This window comes from Oncorhynchus mykiss, chromosome 27 (assembly GCF_013265735.2).
Source record: "Oncorhynchus mykiss isolate Arlee chromosome 27, USDA_OmykA_1.1, whole genome shotgun sequence".
NCBI lineage: Eukaryota > Metazoa > Chordata > Actinopteri > Salmoniformes > Salmonidae > Oncorhynchus > Oncorhynchus mykiss.
In genome coordinates this window covers 8,726,549-8,743,324 of record NC_048591.1, presented here as the reverse complement: position 1 = coordinate 8,743,324, position 16,776 = coordinate 8,726,549, and the positions used below count along the sequence as shown (strand labels likewise).

Here is a 16,776-nt window from a genome sequence, read left to right as displayed (position 1 = left end):
GTGTTCTCTTTCTGTTCGTTGCCAGTTCGTATTGTTTGTTCAAGCTTACCAGCGTTTTTCCTGTCAGCTCCTATCGTTTCCCAGCCTCTCTTTTGTCATCCTCCTGGTTTTTGACCTTTGCCGGTCCTGACCCCGTACCCACCTGCCTGACCTCTCTGCCTGTCCCTGAGCCTGCCTGCCATCCTGTACCTTTGCTCCACCTCTGGATTACTGAACTCTGCCTGTCCCTGAACCTGAGTCTGCCTGCATTCCTATACCTTTGCTTTACCCTGGATTATCTGCCCCTGCCTGCCTTGACCTGTCTTTGCCTGCCCCTGTTGCTACAATAAACATTGTTACTTCGACAGTCTGCATCTGGGTCTTACCTTGAATCCTGATAAGTAGAGGAATCCAGATGTAGGCTAATGTTGTTACCTCATGTTCCATGTTTTTCTTTTGGATCTTAAGCCCCATTTATATCTGCCTCTAACATGCATACTTCGTCCTGATCTTGTCTGTTCACACTTACAAAATCGAATTACAATCAGATCAGAATGTGTCTTTTAATCGTCTATGCCTGTGGGCACATTTAGCATGTGTACAAGATCAGGACGCATCGGACGCATGTTAGCACCAGGGGAGAACGGGTGATGAATGTTTTATTCGCTTTGGAGGACATTGACAAGCACCACATCTGGCAAAATTAGTTCATGACTTTAAGGTTGAAATCAATAAAATAGGAGATAGAAGAGCACTCGTGTAGTTTCATTTGAGCTCGAATTGGCAATTCAACAGGTACTCTTCAAAAGGTCAACGTCAAAAAGGTAGGCCTGGTAATAGAGTCAAAGGTCATTTTAAAATTAAGGGGAAGTGTTAAAAAAAAAGTAAGATCAAAGTTAAAAAAGGGATCCAGAACTTTTTCCTGAATCTAATCACATGGAGGTGATGTGCAGTGTTTTTGTAGGGAGAGGCAATCTCAGCCTTTTTGACAAGCTCTAAATCCATTCATACGTTCTCTTTTAAACAAGCCGATAATCTTTGTGTAAATCAGCACTTGAATGAAAGGAATCTGCTGTAAAAGCATCAGAAACGATAACTGACACATCAATAATGAAGGTTTACCATAATGCAGGCAAAGCTGACAACCACATGTGAGAGTGGAACCACTTCGCTGGTTACCTTGCAAAGCTGCTTTTGGGCTCCCTTATGTAAAACATATGCTAATAAGAAATTACACATGAATCTCAATGAATGTTGTCAATCCTGTTAATGCTTTTTGCTTCCCTAAAATACGTATTCTATGTATATGGTTTGTCCATGGACATTTGCCTAGCACAATGGCAATGCAGTTTTAAACAATGACATGGTTGGACCATCTGACCACAGACTGGAAAGCAGAAGTATGACCTAGAGTTAATCAAATTTAAATAAAAAATTCACGTCAACAGTGCCTGTGGAAGGGCCTCAGAGGTGTCTGGCTATAACATAACCACTAGCATCTATAGACCTGTTACTTACTCAGTTGCTTCTCTAATATCTTTCCCACACTAATCTATGTCTGAGTTGAACTGAGCTGAGCTGGACTGGTTAAGTTACCATGAAAGCCTCTGGCGACCCTTAGTGGCAAAACCATACTTCTGTAACTGTCATTACATTGTCATAAGGTCAGTTTGGTTGAAAACTGACCAACAAAGCTGATGAAACTACTGCTTCTAATGCATTTTCTTAAAGTAAAACCAGTTTGACACTAAATGCAATTATTAATCTATGAATAGGATTATTTTCAGAAATTGTGTGAGTAATGTTGCTGCACATCTTCAAGAAAAATAATTTTATTTCTTTATAAATCCACATATTTGACCTATGAAAGCATAAAATTCCATCTCACGTTTTTTTCTTATTGTTGCTTCATAATTCAAAGGAAATATGGGTATCAAATCAGAGAAGATTGAAGGTGTATCTCACATACAAATACATACACAGTCAACAGTAAGGGGAAAAAGACTATTTGATCCGTGTTCCATCTTTTCAATTGGCAAGTGGTATACAATAAGGTCAGTTTCTTCTCTGTAAAGTTTGTGTCAGAATGAAACTTAACTCACCATTTCACCATCAAACCACAAGGCATTGCTTGTGCTGTAGGTTCATGTAATCAAACCAAACCAGGTTTTTGTTTTGTCCTCATCTTGAGAGCCCATGTTTTTGGCCAAATAATTATATTTTTTCCACCGTCATCCAAAATGGATGCATTTTATCTCATAATTGTTGAGTATACTATTCACTTGTCCATATAGACGGAGGGAGAGAGTGAGAGAGAGAGAGGGAGAGAGAGAGAGAGGATTATAAAGATTATAAAGTGCCCTAGAGATCACCGAACAACCGTTTGATATTGGTGCATCGACGTGACATCGATGGGTGCTAACACTTCCAAGGCCCTCGGGGGGGGGGGGGGGGGGGGGGACAAAACACTGTATCGCCATCTCTTATTGTATTCCTTTGGCATGTGACCGATCGTTAAGGGAGAGTGGAGCTTTATTACGAAACCCACAACATTTCATCAAAACCATCCAAGGGTGTTCCTCTGTAATAGGCAATTCCAATGAGAATCCCAAAAAAGTATTCCGAAAGGAATTTGAGGCGTCTGGGTTGTCAACTCATTCCTCACACAGTGAAAGAAGCCCCAGGTTTTGGAATAAATTTCCCTCCACTCCACAGGGCTGGATTACATCCCAGTTCCAGGTAGAATTGCATAAGTGACGGAACACAGCGATTCCATGGCATCCACCCATCTCTACTCCTAATGCTGTTCTTGGCTTCATATGTATTCTTTTGTGAGTTTGTTTTTCCAACTTCCTTGAACCAGGGGTACTTTACCTAGAGGAGAGAATTAAAGTAAACATCACCAAGGAATTGCCTAAACCCAGATTGTTCATTGTCTACTAGACAATCTAACGCAATAGAAAGAAAACACTATTTGTGTTGTACGTGTCCCTTCTTCCCTTCTCATTTGCCCTTTAAATCAGACATGCGTAACGTCATAACTTCACCATCTCTATGTAGAACTTGCATATAGAATTGAAATGTATGGCTCTCTGCCCCTAAACTCACCTTTCCATTCTCCCTCCCTCCACCTCAGAAGACGAGCATGGGTGATGTGCGAATCTGGAAGAGACAGGACACAGGAATCAGTGCACGAACCTCATCACCTGAGCTAAGAATTCCTGGAAAGTTCCCGTATGTCTTACCTGACCCCGGGGGGGGTTCAATTCTGTAGATATGAATATCACATCTGGCTACGTGATTGCGCCTACTAGTTCCTTTTTTTTTAGACAGAGACACAGGATAATAAGATGGTGCTCTAGAAGGGCATAGGCCAGATTCAAACCCACGCCAGACCTGGCATATCAGTGTGATCAGAAGGCAACAGCAGTAACCACTACACCACCCCAGGCCACACACACCTACAGGTATTTGACAGTGTCTTACACATAGGTCTTGTTGAAAATGAGGTGATGAAAGCGGACCAAGACCATGAAGAAGCATATCTAAGAAGCTGGTTCACTGACTGATTTGGATAAGGTCGACCTTTCTCAATAGCAATGCTCACTGAGTCTCTGCATAGTCAAAGCTTTCCTTAATTTTGGGTCAGTCACAGTGGTCAGGTATTCTGCCACTATGTACTCATTATAGTTTGCGCAGTTTTTTGGTTAATTCTTTCCAGTGTGGGGTCTGTTAGTGTTTGTGAACAGAGCCCCAGGACCAGCTTGCTTATCTTATGGGACTCCTCTGCAGGTTAATCTCTCTGTAGGTGATGGCTTTGTTATGGAAGGTTTGGGAATCACTTGGTTGTGGAATTGAATGGCTCTTTTCTGGATTCTGATAATTAGCGGGTATCGGCCTAATTCTCCACTGCATGCATTATTTGGTGTTTTACGTTGTACACAGAGGATCATTTTGTATAATTCTGGTTCGTGAGCAGACCCCAGACCTCACAACCATAAAGGGCAAAGGGTTCTATAACTGATTCAAGTATTTGTAGCCAGATCCTAATTGGTATTTCAAATTTGATGTTCCTTTTGACGGCATAGAAGGCCCTTCTTGCCTTGTCTCTCAGATCATTCACAGCTTTGTGGAAGTTACCTGTGGCGCTGATGTTTAGGCCAAGGTATGTATAGTGTTTTGTGTGCTCTAGGGCAACTGTGTCTAGATGCAATTTGTATTTGTGGACCTTTTTTGGAACACCATTATTTTTGTCTTACTGAGATTTACTGTCAGATTTACTGTCTCTCTCTCTTTCTCTCTCTTGCAGTGCATGCTGGGAGTTTTTTGGAGTTTGATTATTTTCTTTACATGCTATTTTCTATGGTGCAGGGTTAATGCAAAATTTGTTTTAGCGGTATCCACAGTTTTTTCAAAGTTAGGGTGGAAGAGGACAGAGTAACTTTCCTGGGGTTTGGAAGGTGTGGTGTGCGCGATGGCTTCTCATCCTAGCGTGGAGGAGATGCTATCCATACGGCATGGATTCAGGTGTGTTCCTGAGAATGGAGTTAAGGTGGAGGAGGTTCTGCTCGCAGTCGGTGAACAGGTAGGAGCTGAATTTATACACTCTGCTTCTAGAATGAACAAAGCTGTGGTTGTGTTCATGATAAGGGCTAATTTGGTTGGTAGGCTAATTGCTAGCGGAATATTTGTAAGGGATGTGTTGGTGTCAATTTCACCTCTCTCTACCCCTTCAACAAGAGTGGTAGTTGCACATTTGCCTCCGTTTATTATGGATGACCAAATCATGGTAGTTGCACATTTGCCTCCGTTTATTATGGATGACCAAATCATGAAAGAGCTGAGTCGTTTTGGTAAGTTTGCTGGCGGTTTTCGTGTACTGTCAGCAGGCTTTCAGGCAGATGCCGTTAAGCACGTTGTTTCGTTCCGGAGGCAAGTGTTTACGTTTCTGAACAACAATGGGCAACAACTAAATGTGCATTTTATAGTGAGGCACGGGGAGGGGCTCTATGCAGGGTTTGCCAGCACAGATAGTCTACGGTGTTTTGAGTGTGGGGATTTGGGGCATAAGAGCTTTGCGTGCCCACATAAAGCCTGTAGACAAGGTTAGGGTAGAAGCGCCAGTGGGGGAAATTGAGGTCAAAGTGCAGGGGGTAAAGAGATGCAGACAGCAGAAGCTGGGCCTAGTCATGCCAGGGAAGGTGGTGTAGATGAGGCTGGGCCTAGTCAGGCTAGAGATGGTGGGGAAGCAGAGGCTGGGTCTAGTCAGGCTGGAGATGGTGGGGTAGCTGAGGCTAGGCCTAGTTATGCTATGGAGGGTGGTGTAGATGATGCTGGGCCTAGTCAGGTTATTCTAGTGGATGAGGAGAGTATAGTGGGGAAGTGTAAGAGATAAGGGGGAGGAGGAGGTTGTCAAGCGGAAAAGGAAAAAGGGTGTGGACAAAGGCACCATGGACATTTTGCCTGTTGCTGTGGGTGATGCCCTGACCAGAGAGGAAGGGCAGGTAGTCAGGTTGGGAGATGAGGAGGAAAGTGAGTCTGAGGAAGAGGATGAGGAGTTATTTTTTTCAGACTCCTCTTCAATGGGCCCGGAGCTGACAGCCAGTCAAGCAGAGGGGTCTAAGTACACGTTGAGAGAATTGCCAAGGTTCCTGAATGAGACTAAGGGGAAAAAAGTTAATCTTGAGGCTTTTTTTTCTGATCCTAGAAAGTTTGTAAGATCAGTACAACATGCTATGAAAAATGAGGGCCATGGTGTCCTCTCACCCAGGAAACGTTTTAGGTTGAGGAAGTGGGTCACAACAGTGCGTAAAGGTTTACCTTTTGACACTGTTTAGATGCATATTTTCTTTCTGACACTGGGGATTTTTGTGCTTTGCTATTGGTCTCTTTCTCTGCTGGCTTTTCTCCCACTTCTTATGGAGACTCTTCGGGTAGGCTCGCTCAATATAAATGGTGCCAGAGATGCGGGAAAGAGGAGTGAGTTGGGTGAATATGTAAAACAAAAAAAAGTACAGGTGTTGTTTCTGCAGGAGACACATAGTGATGTGTTGAATGAAGTCGATTGGGGGCTCTGGTGGAAAGGGGCAAGTGTGTTGAGCCATGGGACAAATCTTAGTGCAGGGGTGGCAGTCCTTTTTGCACCGGGGCTGTCTGTAAAACGTTGCTCCTCAAAGGAGGTGTGTAAAGGTAGGCTGCTTGTTGTTAAAGCAGAAATTAACAACATGGGTTTTGTCTTTATAAATGTGTATGCGCCTTACACAGGGAGAGAAAGAGGGGTTCTATTTGGGAGTCTTAGACAGGAACTCTCACAGGTAGCGCCTGAGGAGAAGCTGGTGGTCGGAGGGGACTGGAACTGTACAATGGATTTTACAAAAGACAGAAATGGGGAAGAGCCTCATTCAGTGGGAGTGTTAAGGGACATCCTTAATCAGTTCGACCTAGTGGATGTTTGCAGAACTAAACATCCAAACACAAGACAGTATACATGGGTGAAGGTTTTTTGTGCTAGGGTGAGTGCCGCCCTACTTGATCGGTTTTACATGTCTAGGAATCGGAGCAATAGGCTGCTGGGCGCTACCATTCTCCTGGTGGGGTTTTCGGATCATCACATAACCATGGCTCGGCTGTCTCTCACCAGGGCCCCGGCAGGCATCTTATTGGAAGTTCAATGTAAAGCTCTTACAAGATGCCCCTTTTTGCTCAGGTTTCCAGACCTTTTGGGAAAGGTGGGGTCAGCGAAGAGAGGAGTATGAGTCTCTGAGTCAATGGTGGGATGTGGGGAAAGTCCAAATTTGGCTTTTCTGTCAACAGTACACAGCTCTATCATCCTCAGAGGCTATGAGAGTATTGGGGGAGGTAGAGATGGTGGGGCAAGGCAATGTAGGCCTCCAGGCTAATTTAGCTGAATTATGTAGCGACCTGGGCAGTTTTTTCCAGGTTAAAACAAAGGGAGCACTTGTAAGAGCTAGGTTCTCCATGCTCAAGGAGATGGATGCTCCCTTCTTCATTGGTTTGGATTGACAGAGTGGTGAAGCCAAGGGTATGCATTGTCTATGACTGTCTGATGGGCAGGTGAGATGCGGGAGCGGACTGTGGAGTTTCATACTGAATTGTATAGGGCAGAAGTGTGTGATCCTATGTGTGCTCAAGTCTTGTTCGCAGGACTCCCTAATCTCTCTCTGGCACAGAGGGATGAAAGGGACATTCCTCTGTTGTCCCATGAACTGGCAGAGGCCGTAACCCAGATGTCCGCCGGTCGTGCACCGGGGGTCGATGGACTCCCAGTGGAGTTTTATAAAAAATTCTGGGGAATAATTGGACAGGATTTCTTTTGCGTGTTGCGTGAATGCGTCGGAGTAGGAGAGTTGCCGATGAGCTGCCGTCGGGCGGCTCTGACTCTTCTGCCCAAAAAAGGGGACTTGTGTGAACTTAAGAACTGGAGGCCTGTGGCATTACTCTGTGCGGACTACAAGATATTTGCCAAAGTCCTCTCTAACAGACTGAAGTCCCATTTGGACTCGATAGTACATAAGGACCAAACATATTGTGCACCGGGACGGTCAATCATGGACAACTTGTTCTTAATTAGGGACATGTCGGACTTGTCGAGAGGTTCTAATGTGAACTTTGGACTGGTCTCTTTAGATCAAGAGAAGGCTTTTGATAGAGTGGACCATGAGTATCTGTTTAATGTGATGTCTGTGTTTGGGTTTGGGAAGAGTTTTTTGACCTGTGTGAAGATGTTGTATGCTGGGGCGTCATGTATGGTCAAGGTGGGAGGGGGGCTCAGTAGGCCAGTCTGGGTGAGGCAGGGCATTAGACAAGGATGCCCTCTATCTGGGCAGTTATACACACTAGCCATTGAGCCTTTTTTAGGACTGTTTTGCAGGAGACTGCAGGGAGTGTGCTGGACAGGAATGGATGTGGTGACAGGCATAGCAGTGTCAGCATATGCAGATGATGGTTCTGTGATGGTCAGGGATGATCAGGATATGCAGGCACTAGAGATGAGTCTGAAGGTGTACGAGGGAGCTTCATCAGCTAAGGTAAACTGGGGCAAGAGCAAAGCTCTGTTATGTGGGGCATGGGGGGATAGGGCTCCTCCTCTGCTTCCAGGGGGTTTGCAGTAGGGTTGTGAAGGGCTTAAAGTGTTGAGGGTGTACCTGGGCTCAGAGAAGTGGGTAAGGAAGAACTGAGAGGGGCTTTCACAGGCAGTGGTGTCAAGACTGGCCAGGTGGAGGTGGCTCCTGTCCCAAGTGTCATATAGAGGGAGGGTGCTGATAATTAACAACCTGGTGGCATCTTCCCTGTGGCATAAACTGGCTGTCCTCAATCCCCCTGCCGGTCTGCTCGCAGACCTGCAACGCAAGCTGGTGGACTTCTTCTGGTCGGGCCATCACTGGCTGAAGGCAGCAGTGTTGTACATGACCGCTCACGAAGGAGGACAGGGCCTGGTGGAACTGGAGAGCAGGATGGCTGCATTCAGGCTAAAGGCGGTGCAGAGACTGCTGTACCATGCTGATGTTGGCTGGAGGGAGCCAGCATGCGTGCTGCTGAGGAGAGCTGGTGGATTAGGGTTGGACCGGCATCTGTTCCTCATGAAGCTGGAGAAGGGGGTGTGGAGCCTGAGCTATGGGTGTGGGAGGAGCCTATATTCCACAACCCAGCCATCCCTCTGAGATCGGTTCAGTCGGCCACCCTGCAGAGGCAACTGATGGCAGGGGGTTTACAAAGGCTGGGTGACCTGAGACTGCTGGGAGAGGAGGGGTGGAAAACCCCGGAAGTCTTGGCACAACAAACAGGAATAACGTCTCTTAGGCTGCTGGAGAGATTCCTGGAGGAGGTCCAGGAGGCACTGTCTGAGCCGGTAAGGGGGATATTTGAGCGGCCAAAGGGAGAGGGGCCACCAATGTTTCCACCACTGCAGGTAACAGCAGAGACTGGCAAGGGGGTCAGGAGGACTTGTTAGATTTTAACACTCTGAGCCTGGGGGAGTTTGAGGATGTGGGAGGTAAAGCCCTCTACAACCTCTGCGTTAAGGTTAGGAACATTAGAAGCCTAACAGGAGTGAAGGCACATCAGTGGCAGGGGGTATGTGGGGCTGAGAATATGGTGGGTACCAAGGAGGTCAGGGGACCTCCAGTGGAGGGTTCTTCATGGAGCCCTGGCCACAAACAGCTGGTTGGCACAGGTTGAACCGGGAATCGGGCAGGGGTGTCTTTTCTGTAAAATGAAAGTAACTGTGATTCATGTGTTTTCTGTGTGCACCAGGTTAATGCCTTTAATGTCTCTGTTGGAATGTCTGTGTGAGAGGTTGGGGGTGGTTTTTACTGTTGGGATGTTTATAATGGGATACAGGTATTCGAGTAAGGAGAAAGCCAAATGTGTTTTGTTGAATTTTCTGTTTGCTCAGGCAAAGTTAGCTATTTGGCTAACAAGGAGGAACAGGGTCAAAGGTGGAGAGATAACAAACTCTTTACCATTGTTTAATGGGATGGTCTATAAAATGATAATGTGTAGAGATGTTTGAGGAGATATGGTGTGTTGGAGGGGCAGTCTGTATAGCTGGGAATGATGTTTTGGATATACGGTTGTAGTAGTGGGAATTGTGATGTTGGTTTGTATCATGTGGTAGATAGAAAGGTGAGTATGGTAAATGTATGCAGTACAGGATATTTTTTAATTTTTTTATTTTTAAGGGTGCGGGTGAGTTTTAAATGAAAGACAAAGTCAAGTCTTTCTCTTTCTCTATTTCTGCAGTCCTTTCAATCTCTTCTCCATCCCTACCTCTTTCTCTCACTCTCTCTTTCAACCCCTCCATGTCTTTCTCTCTCTGTACACCACATCTTCTCTTATCAATCTCTCTACCATTGTCTTTGTTCTCATTGACTCTTAAACTTGTTTCCTCTTAAACTTGTCTCTGCTCTCCAGTCTCTCTCTCTCTCTCTCCCTCTCTCTCTAGTCTCTCTCTCCAGTCTCTCTGCTCCCCAGTCTCTCTCTCCAGTCTCTCTCTCTGCTCTCCAGTCTCTCTCTCTGCTCTCCAGTCTCCCTCTCTCTCTCCCTCTCTCTAGTCTCTCTCTCTCTCTCTCTCTCTCTCTCTCTCTCTCGCTCTCCACCCCCTCCTTTCCTCCTGTCGCCAGTAACTCTGTCAGCCTCATTGTGTCGCTGTGAGAAACACAGGGCCTCCTGGGAGTGATCTGTCATCTCCTCGCTGGCTGTCTGATGCTCCTAGATGAATTATGGATGCACAGACACTGCAGGTATTTCACAGCTAAACGCTGAGCACGGAGGCTGAGGAAGAATACTACCTCATCTGCCTCATCCAGGCCTGTCACAGAGAGAGAACACTGCCTGCTGCTGCCCACAGCTATAAACACGCAGCCATTCATTGAGCCAACTAAACTGTCTTCTTGAAGAAGACTATGATCGACAGGGTCTAATCACTCGGTCATCTGAGACAAAAATAGCTCTTCCTACTAAATGGATATGTAATGCAACCAGGACTCATAAACTGCTCAACAACAAAAACAACTCATCCCAAATGAGAGCTGCATGGATTGCTTCACTGCTGCAGCAGTTGATGACTCAATTGGCAAGCTATTACATGAGGTCAATGATCGTAAGGTTGATAATCTCTTAGCTTAGGTCAGGGGTTCCCAAACTTTTTTCGGCCCTGACCCCATTTTAATACCTGAACATTTTCACGACCCCACCCATGTGAAAAAAAGCATGTAATTAACAGCCAATGTTCACTTTTTTATTTGGGGCTATGACAGTTAACTTAAAAACAGTATTTCTGATTGTCTTCTCAACTCACCATCACATTATTTTAATGTGGGGCTATATGACAGTCAATTGCAAATTAGTCTGACATAATGTCTCTTATCTCACCACCACTAATGAGGTAGGTGTGCTGGATGCATGTCGCATTGGAGCTTCTTAAAGTCAGGGGGCGGGGTCGACAGTGCGCACCTCATCTCTGCTGTCATCCAACCTGGATCGATATTTGGTTTGAATGCAGAAGAGCGCACTGAATCCAGCTTCACACAGACATGAGCTGGTGAAGGGTAGCCTACCATGGGTTACAGAGCACTTTCAAAGCATATGGGAACTTTGAAAAATAAGAGGTCAAATCATGACATCAGTGATCTTTAGGTCGGAAAGTCAGAGCTCTAGAATAAAGCCCGAGCTCCCGAGTTGGAATTCCGAGTTGGATAAGCGTTCAAAATGATTTTTCCCCACCTGGAGCTTGTTTCCTTACGAGTTCCCAGTTGTCTAGAATGCACTGACGTCAGAAGTCTGAGATTTCCGAGTTCCCAGTTGTCTAGAATGCACTGACGTCGGAAGTCTGAGATTTCCGAGTTCCCAGTTGTTATGAACTTCGCACTAATACTCAGAGGGAGACGGTAGGTTATTCCCTTTGAGTCAGGAACCAAAACTCCTCTGTATTGAACTGTGAATGCGTTGTCTGCAGCATGACAGCTCGATCAGCTTTGGACTGTCAACTGAGCCAGGATCACAGTTAAATGGATTGGGAAGTCGGTCCATCCTAAAGTGCTCTTCCAAGCATTGGGAGGTGAGCAGTCATCGCTCGTGTGGGACACCTTACTGATGCTGTTTCTGTTATATTTCTTTTCATTACTCAGAAAGTCAACCAAGTCTGTTTTTTTTATTTTTTTTACATCCATTGTGAATGACAACATTTCCTCTCTCAATGGGAAAAATCTCTCCAACACTCCCCCTCGATAACCACCAAGCCTCGGTGTGAAATAGAACATTGTCATGCTCTGGTCCCATATTTCCACATAGTTTTGCGAACAGGTGTGCACGCAGTGGATGCGGTTTGATATAGTTTCCAATCGAAGTTACCTGTTGCAGTATATCTCCGAGTTCTCTGCTCAGCTTCTTTGCCCCCAGTTGCTCTCGGTGTATCATACAATGCATCCATATGGCAGAGGGAGACACATTCAGAACTAGAGTGCAGAGGCTTGTCCTCCGCCCCGGGACAGATAGAGCCCCATCTGTACAAAAACCCAGAATTCGATCCCATATGGAATATGTTTTTTTGTCAATTATAGCCATGCAGCACACTGAACATCCCCTATGCAGTTTCATTCTCGGAAATCGCGAGACACAACACCATGTCCTGTGAATAGCATCGCCCGACGTGTATAGTGAACAAAAGTCAATGCTTGAGCATCTCGGCCCTCACAGCTAACGTCCTTTTGGAGAGCATCAGCTGGGGAGTTTTTGAGTCGTTCAGTCTTGAGTTTCCTCTTTGTTTAACAGTGTTATCTGACAAAGGTATTGATGTGAGTCCCACACATTGTTGTCACCATATCAATTGCGGCCGGCAGTATCAAGGTCTCTGCAGTCGTGTGTGGTTTCATAGCGTAGCAGGCCTAGCCGTTCCCCGTGGGAATGATTCAAGTGCAACGGTCAAGTGCGGCCTTTTCCCATGATCTGAGGGCGCTCTCTGTTTGAATCTTTTAGATTTGAATAATTTTCATTTAGATTTTTAAGGTTAACCACATTACAATGATTTTGAGATACAAAGATACTATTATTTTTTCTCAGAATACATTATAATATCATGTATAACCTTTTTTTGTCATACACAAATATATATGACATAAAAAGGTTATACATACTACTGTATTATTTTTTTCTCTGGACTTTTTGAAATTCTCCTGCAACCCAATTTTCATATCATGCCACCCCACATGGGGTCGCGACCCCTAGTTTTGGAACCGCTGGCTTAGGTTAACATTACCAAGGGAATACCTGAACATACCCATAGGGGTCGCTATTACGCATGTGGCTGCCATTTGCCTTTTCTAACCTAACAAGGTTCTGACCCTTGTTTAAAAGTAACTTCCAGCTGCTAGTGACATAGCCTGTAGCTTGCCCTCCAAAAACGAATCAGAATAACACAAATGCCTTAGGAAGCCCCAAAGATGACTTCAAACCCTCGTTAGTACACTGAGTGTGCTAATATGCGGGATGATGTTGGTGGGCGGCAGAGACACCGATGACAGTGTTTAAAAAGCCACAGAGCTGTCCCGGGCCCAGCTCAGTTCATTTGTATTTGGAGAGCGCAGATGTAGAGGAGATTGTGCTATACTGCGGATATTAAACTTACAACAAACATCTCAGGGCCAGCGAAGTCAGCTATGATTGGTTTGTGTGTGTGTGTGTGTGTGGGGGGGGAGGGAAATCCCATCGGGCAGCGAGGGAGAGAGGAAGGAAGTAGAGAGAGGGGGGACGTGGAGCGAGTAAGCACAGCTTGCCGTCCTTTATGTGCTGTGTGATTTTATGATGATTGCCTATTCCCATCAGTCCTGGGGACTTGGCGTGGGGCACGAGCAAAGCCTGCCTGCAGTCATCGCTGAAGCTCAATAGGACTAGTTCACTGTACTATTTACTACGCTTCATTTAAAGAGGAAAATACTATACAGCAAAAGTACTGCACTTTGTCAAGACAAGCCCCTCGAAATAGACACTGCATGCAGATGCACCTAGACTTATAGGAACACAGCATGTACACACAAAACACACACACACACACACACACACACACACACACACACACACACACACACACACACACACAATCTGTAAACTACACACATCTGTAAGCTCTTACAGAAGCAGTCTGCAGAATTGTTAATGAATACAGATGAGCCCTGAGCACTTGCCCAGACTTGTCTGACAGGAATCACCCACCTTGGACACGAGATAATCCTTGGTAAGGCAGAGGGACCCCAGCACCAGGAAATAAAAAGGGGGTGGGGTGGGGAAGTCCCAGATCCTGTGTTATTGTGATATAGCATCCTGGTCCTTCACTGACTTCCCGTAGTCTGGGTTCAAGTCCACTACGGTGGTCCCTTTCAAGGGCCCTCCGAAGCCCCCTTCCGAGGCCTGATGGGGTCCCTCGTGCCCTACCCTGTCCACTGGGCCAGGAGGCATGGGCTTATTAGCCGAGCCTGAGGAGGAAGGGGGGATGGGAGGGCCTCCCCCGCCCGCCGCCTGGCCTCCGTTGGTCTGAGAGCACACGTTGCTGACATGTGCCGCCTTCTGCTTGTAATGGTTGCTGTGCAGCTTGTATTTCATGAGGAGGATGAAGATGAAGACAAGCACGGACGCCACTATGATACCGCCGATCACGATGATCATGGTTCCGCCCAGGAATTGGTCGTGGAGGGAGCGGCACTGACGATACTCGCGCTCTGTGGTGAAAGCCACGCAGCCCACCAGGCGGGTGCCGGTTAGGGCCGTGACGCCATCGTCGTACACCGCCAGCACACACAGGTCATAATCCCGTTGAGTGGCCAAGTCACTGAGTAGGAAGAACTTATGAGACGCAGGGATCATCCTGAGAGAGAGAGCGAGAGAGAGTGAGAGAGAGAGTGAGAGAGAGAGAGAGAGAGAGAGAGAGAGAGAGAGAGAGAGAGAGAGAGAGAGAGAGAGAGAGAGAGAGAGAGAGAGAGAGAGAGAGAGAGAGAGAGAGAGAGAGAGAGAGAGAGAGAGAGAGAGAGAGAGAGAGAGAGAGAGAGAGAGAGAGAGAGAGAGAGAGAGAGAGAGAGAGAGAGAGAGAGAGAGAGAGAGAGAGAGAGAACAGACAACCTCAGAGTGAACAATGTTATTGACAGAGTGAACATTCTAGCAGTAATCCGAAAACTGAAAGCTTGTATGAAGGCAGTGAACTCAACAACCTTTACTTTCAGTACCTGGAGATTACGTTTAACCTTTACTACCCTGACCACACACTTTCATGCTCTCCTCTCATTCTGCACTCTCCATTGTCAGGTTTACTTTCTGTCTTACAAACACTAGACCACACATTGGCTAAGGTGTGTGAGTGTGTATGTGTGTGTCTGAGCACGTTCCTGCATGTGTGTGTGTGTGTGTGTCTGAGCACGTTCCTGCATGTGTGTGTGTCTGCTGCTACCCCGGTGGCTAGCGTGCCAAACTGCTCCATTTATCAACAGGGACATAGGGGCCCGGGGGCTCCGAGGTGACGAAACATGGAGCGGAATTCCAAAGCGCGACATGCCCAAGGGGTGACAGCGTGGGTGACAGTGTGTGCATTAAACATTTCTCCTCTAAACGCAGGCGCCAGCGGGGCCAACCTCTACGCTCACACGGCGGGATTCGTACTGTCTCAGAGTACCCTGCTCTGCCCTGCCTTATCCACAGGTTACACCTGCTGTGTCCATTAAACTGACGTACTACCGTTACTACGCTCTTGCCACCCTGTTTATCCACTGTATTCTCTGCCACCCATAAAGTTAGTGTCATATTATGGTCTGGTGTATAACTATGAAGTAAAAGCTTTGTGACGTTACTTGTATTGCTGCGTGTTATTACTTTCTATTTTATCTCTCTCTACATTGTTGGGTAAGTAAGCATTTCACTGTTAGTCTCCGCCTGCTGTTTTTACGAGGCATGTGAAGAATAACATTAGATTTGATGTGAACAGAAAAACGTATGAACTCTCCATACTGTAAATCGCTCTGGATAAGAGCGTATGCTAAAGGATCAAAATGCTAAATGTACGTTTTCAATTCCGTGAACGTTTCCTTGAACGAAAGAAAGGAAACGAGAAGATCAAACTACTAAGGTAGGTGGAATCTCACTAATTAGGGGGAATTGTCTTGATGTTGTTCTGCACGCCCCGGAGCATATACGCTCATCATTAGTGGATGTTCTGGATGAGTGGAGGTCACTAGCCGCCCACAGAAGGGTCTGGCCATTTCGTTAGTCCTCAGCCTAGCATGCAGTCTAGGTATAAAAAGGGAGGTCGCCCGGTTCAAAAAATAATAGGCCCCAATATACTGTATCTTCAGATGTGTCGACATCCATATCCTCTGGTGGGGCTTTGAGGGACATGGAGGAGAAGGCTGGGTCCTCTGCATGCAATGGGGAGGAGGTGGTGGGGATGGTGAGAGAGTAGCGGGAGCTCTCACTGATGTAGTCAGACCTGACCTTGCCATAACTCCTGTCACCAGTCTATCACATTAGAGATGGGAATATGGATGCTACAGGCAGGGGGCCAGGAGGGGTTAGGGGGACATGAAGGAGTGTGTGTGTGTGTGTGTGTGTGTGTGTGTGTGTGTGTGTGTGTGTGTGTGTGTGTGTGTGTGTGTGTGTGTGTGTGTGTGTGTGTGTGTGTGTGTGTGTGTGTGTGTGTGTGTGGTGTGTGTGTGTGCGTGTTTACTCTTGCGCGCGCGTGTCTGATCATGGATGTGAGTGTGTGCTGAAACCACATGCTGCCTAAAATGGCTTTAACATAGGATAGTTCTCATCCTCTCATGTAAGACTGTCTCCGAAGAGGCCATACAAACATAAAGGCAATTAGGTAGGGATATCTGGAGTCAAAAGATGGACAGAGAGAGGGAACGAAAGGAAGAGAAAATAGAGAGTGCAGTCGACTTGATGTATGAAAGAAGAAAGAGACTGAGGAAAGCTGATCCCGTCACAATCCTCTCCTGTTTTCAGCACAATGTTAATGTGTCTGAGAGGATATTAGCTGTCCTCAGCCACCGCGTCCCTTCATTACCCACTCCCTCCATCTCTGACCTCCCAAATTCCACACAACCGTCAGTCCACACAGAGCTGGACTCATGTGTGCCTAATTGATTAAGAAAACGGATTCCGATTACTTTGCAGTGCCATAAACCAAAGGCCTCCATGTGCTTTTTTGCATAATTAACAGCAAATTGCTTCTCCCATGTGTCTTTTTTGTCTTCATCCATCCTCAGGGAAAGGCCGGAAGTTAATTAGGTACTAACA

At 46.2% G+C, this 16,776-nt stretch overlaps 1 protein-coding gene across 1 annotated transcript in view; it reads right to left on the bottom strand.

The window, feature by feature from the left end:
• Positions 1-1,795: 1,795 nt before the first annotated feature.
• Positions 1,796-16,776, bottom strand: part of si:cabz01090165.1 (uncharacterized protein LOC100333421 homolog) — a 134,980-nt gene continuing 119,999 nt past the window's right edge. The window contains exons 4-6 of the mRNA XM_021587462.2: positions 13,708-14,356; positions 3,088-3,141; positions 1,796-2,853 (exon numbers count right to left, since the gene is read on the bottom strand). Coding sequence (XP_021443137.1) covers positions 13,798-14,356 — 559 coding nt within the window. The 3' untranslated portion in view covers positions 1,796-2,853; positions 3,088-3,141; positions 13,708-13,797. The remainder of the gene's footprint in view (positions 2,854-3,087; positions 3,142-13,707; positions 14,357-16,776) is intronic.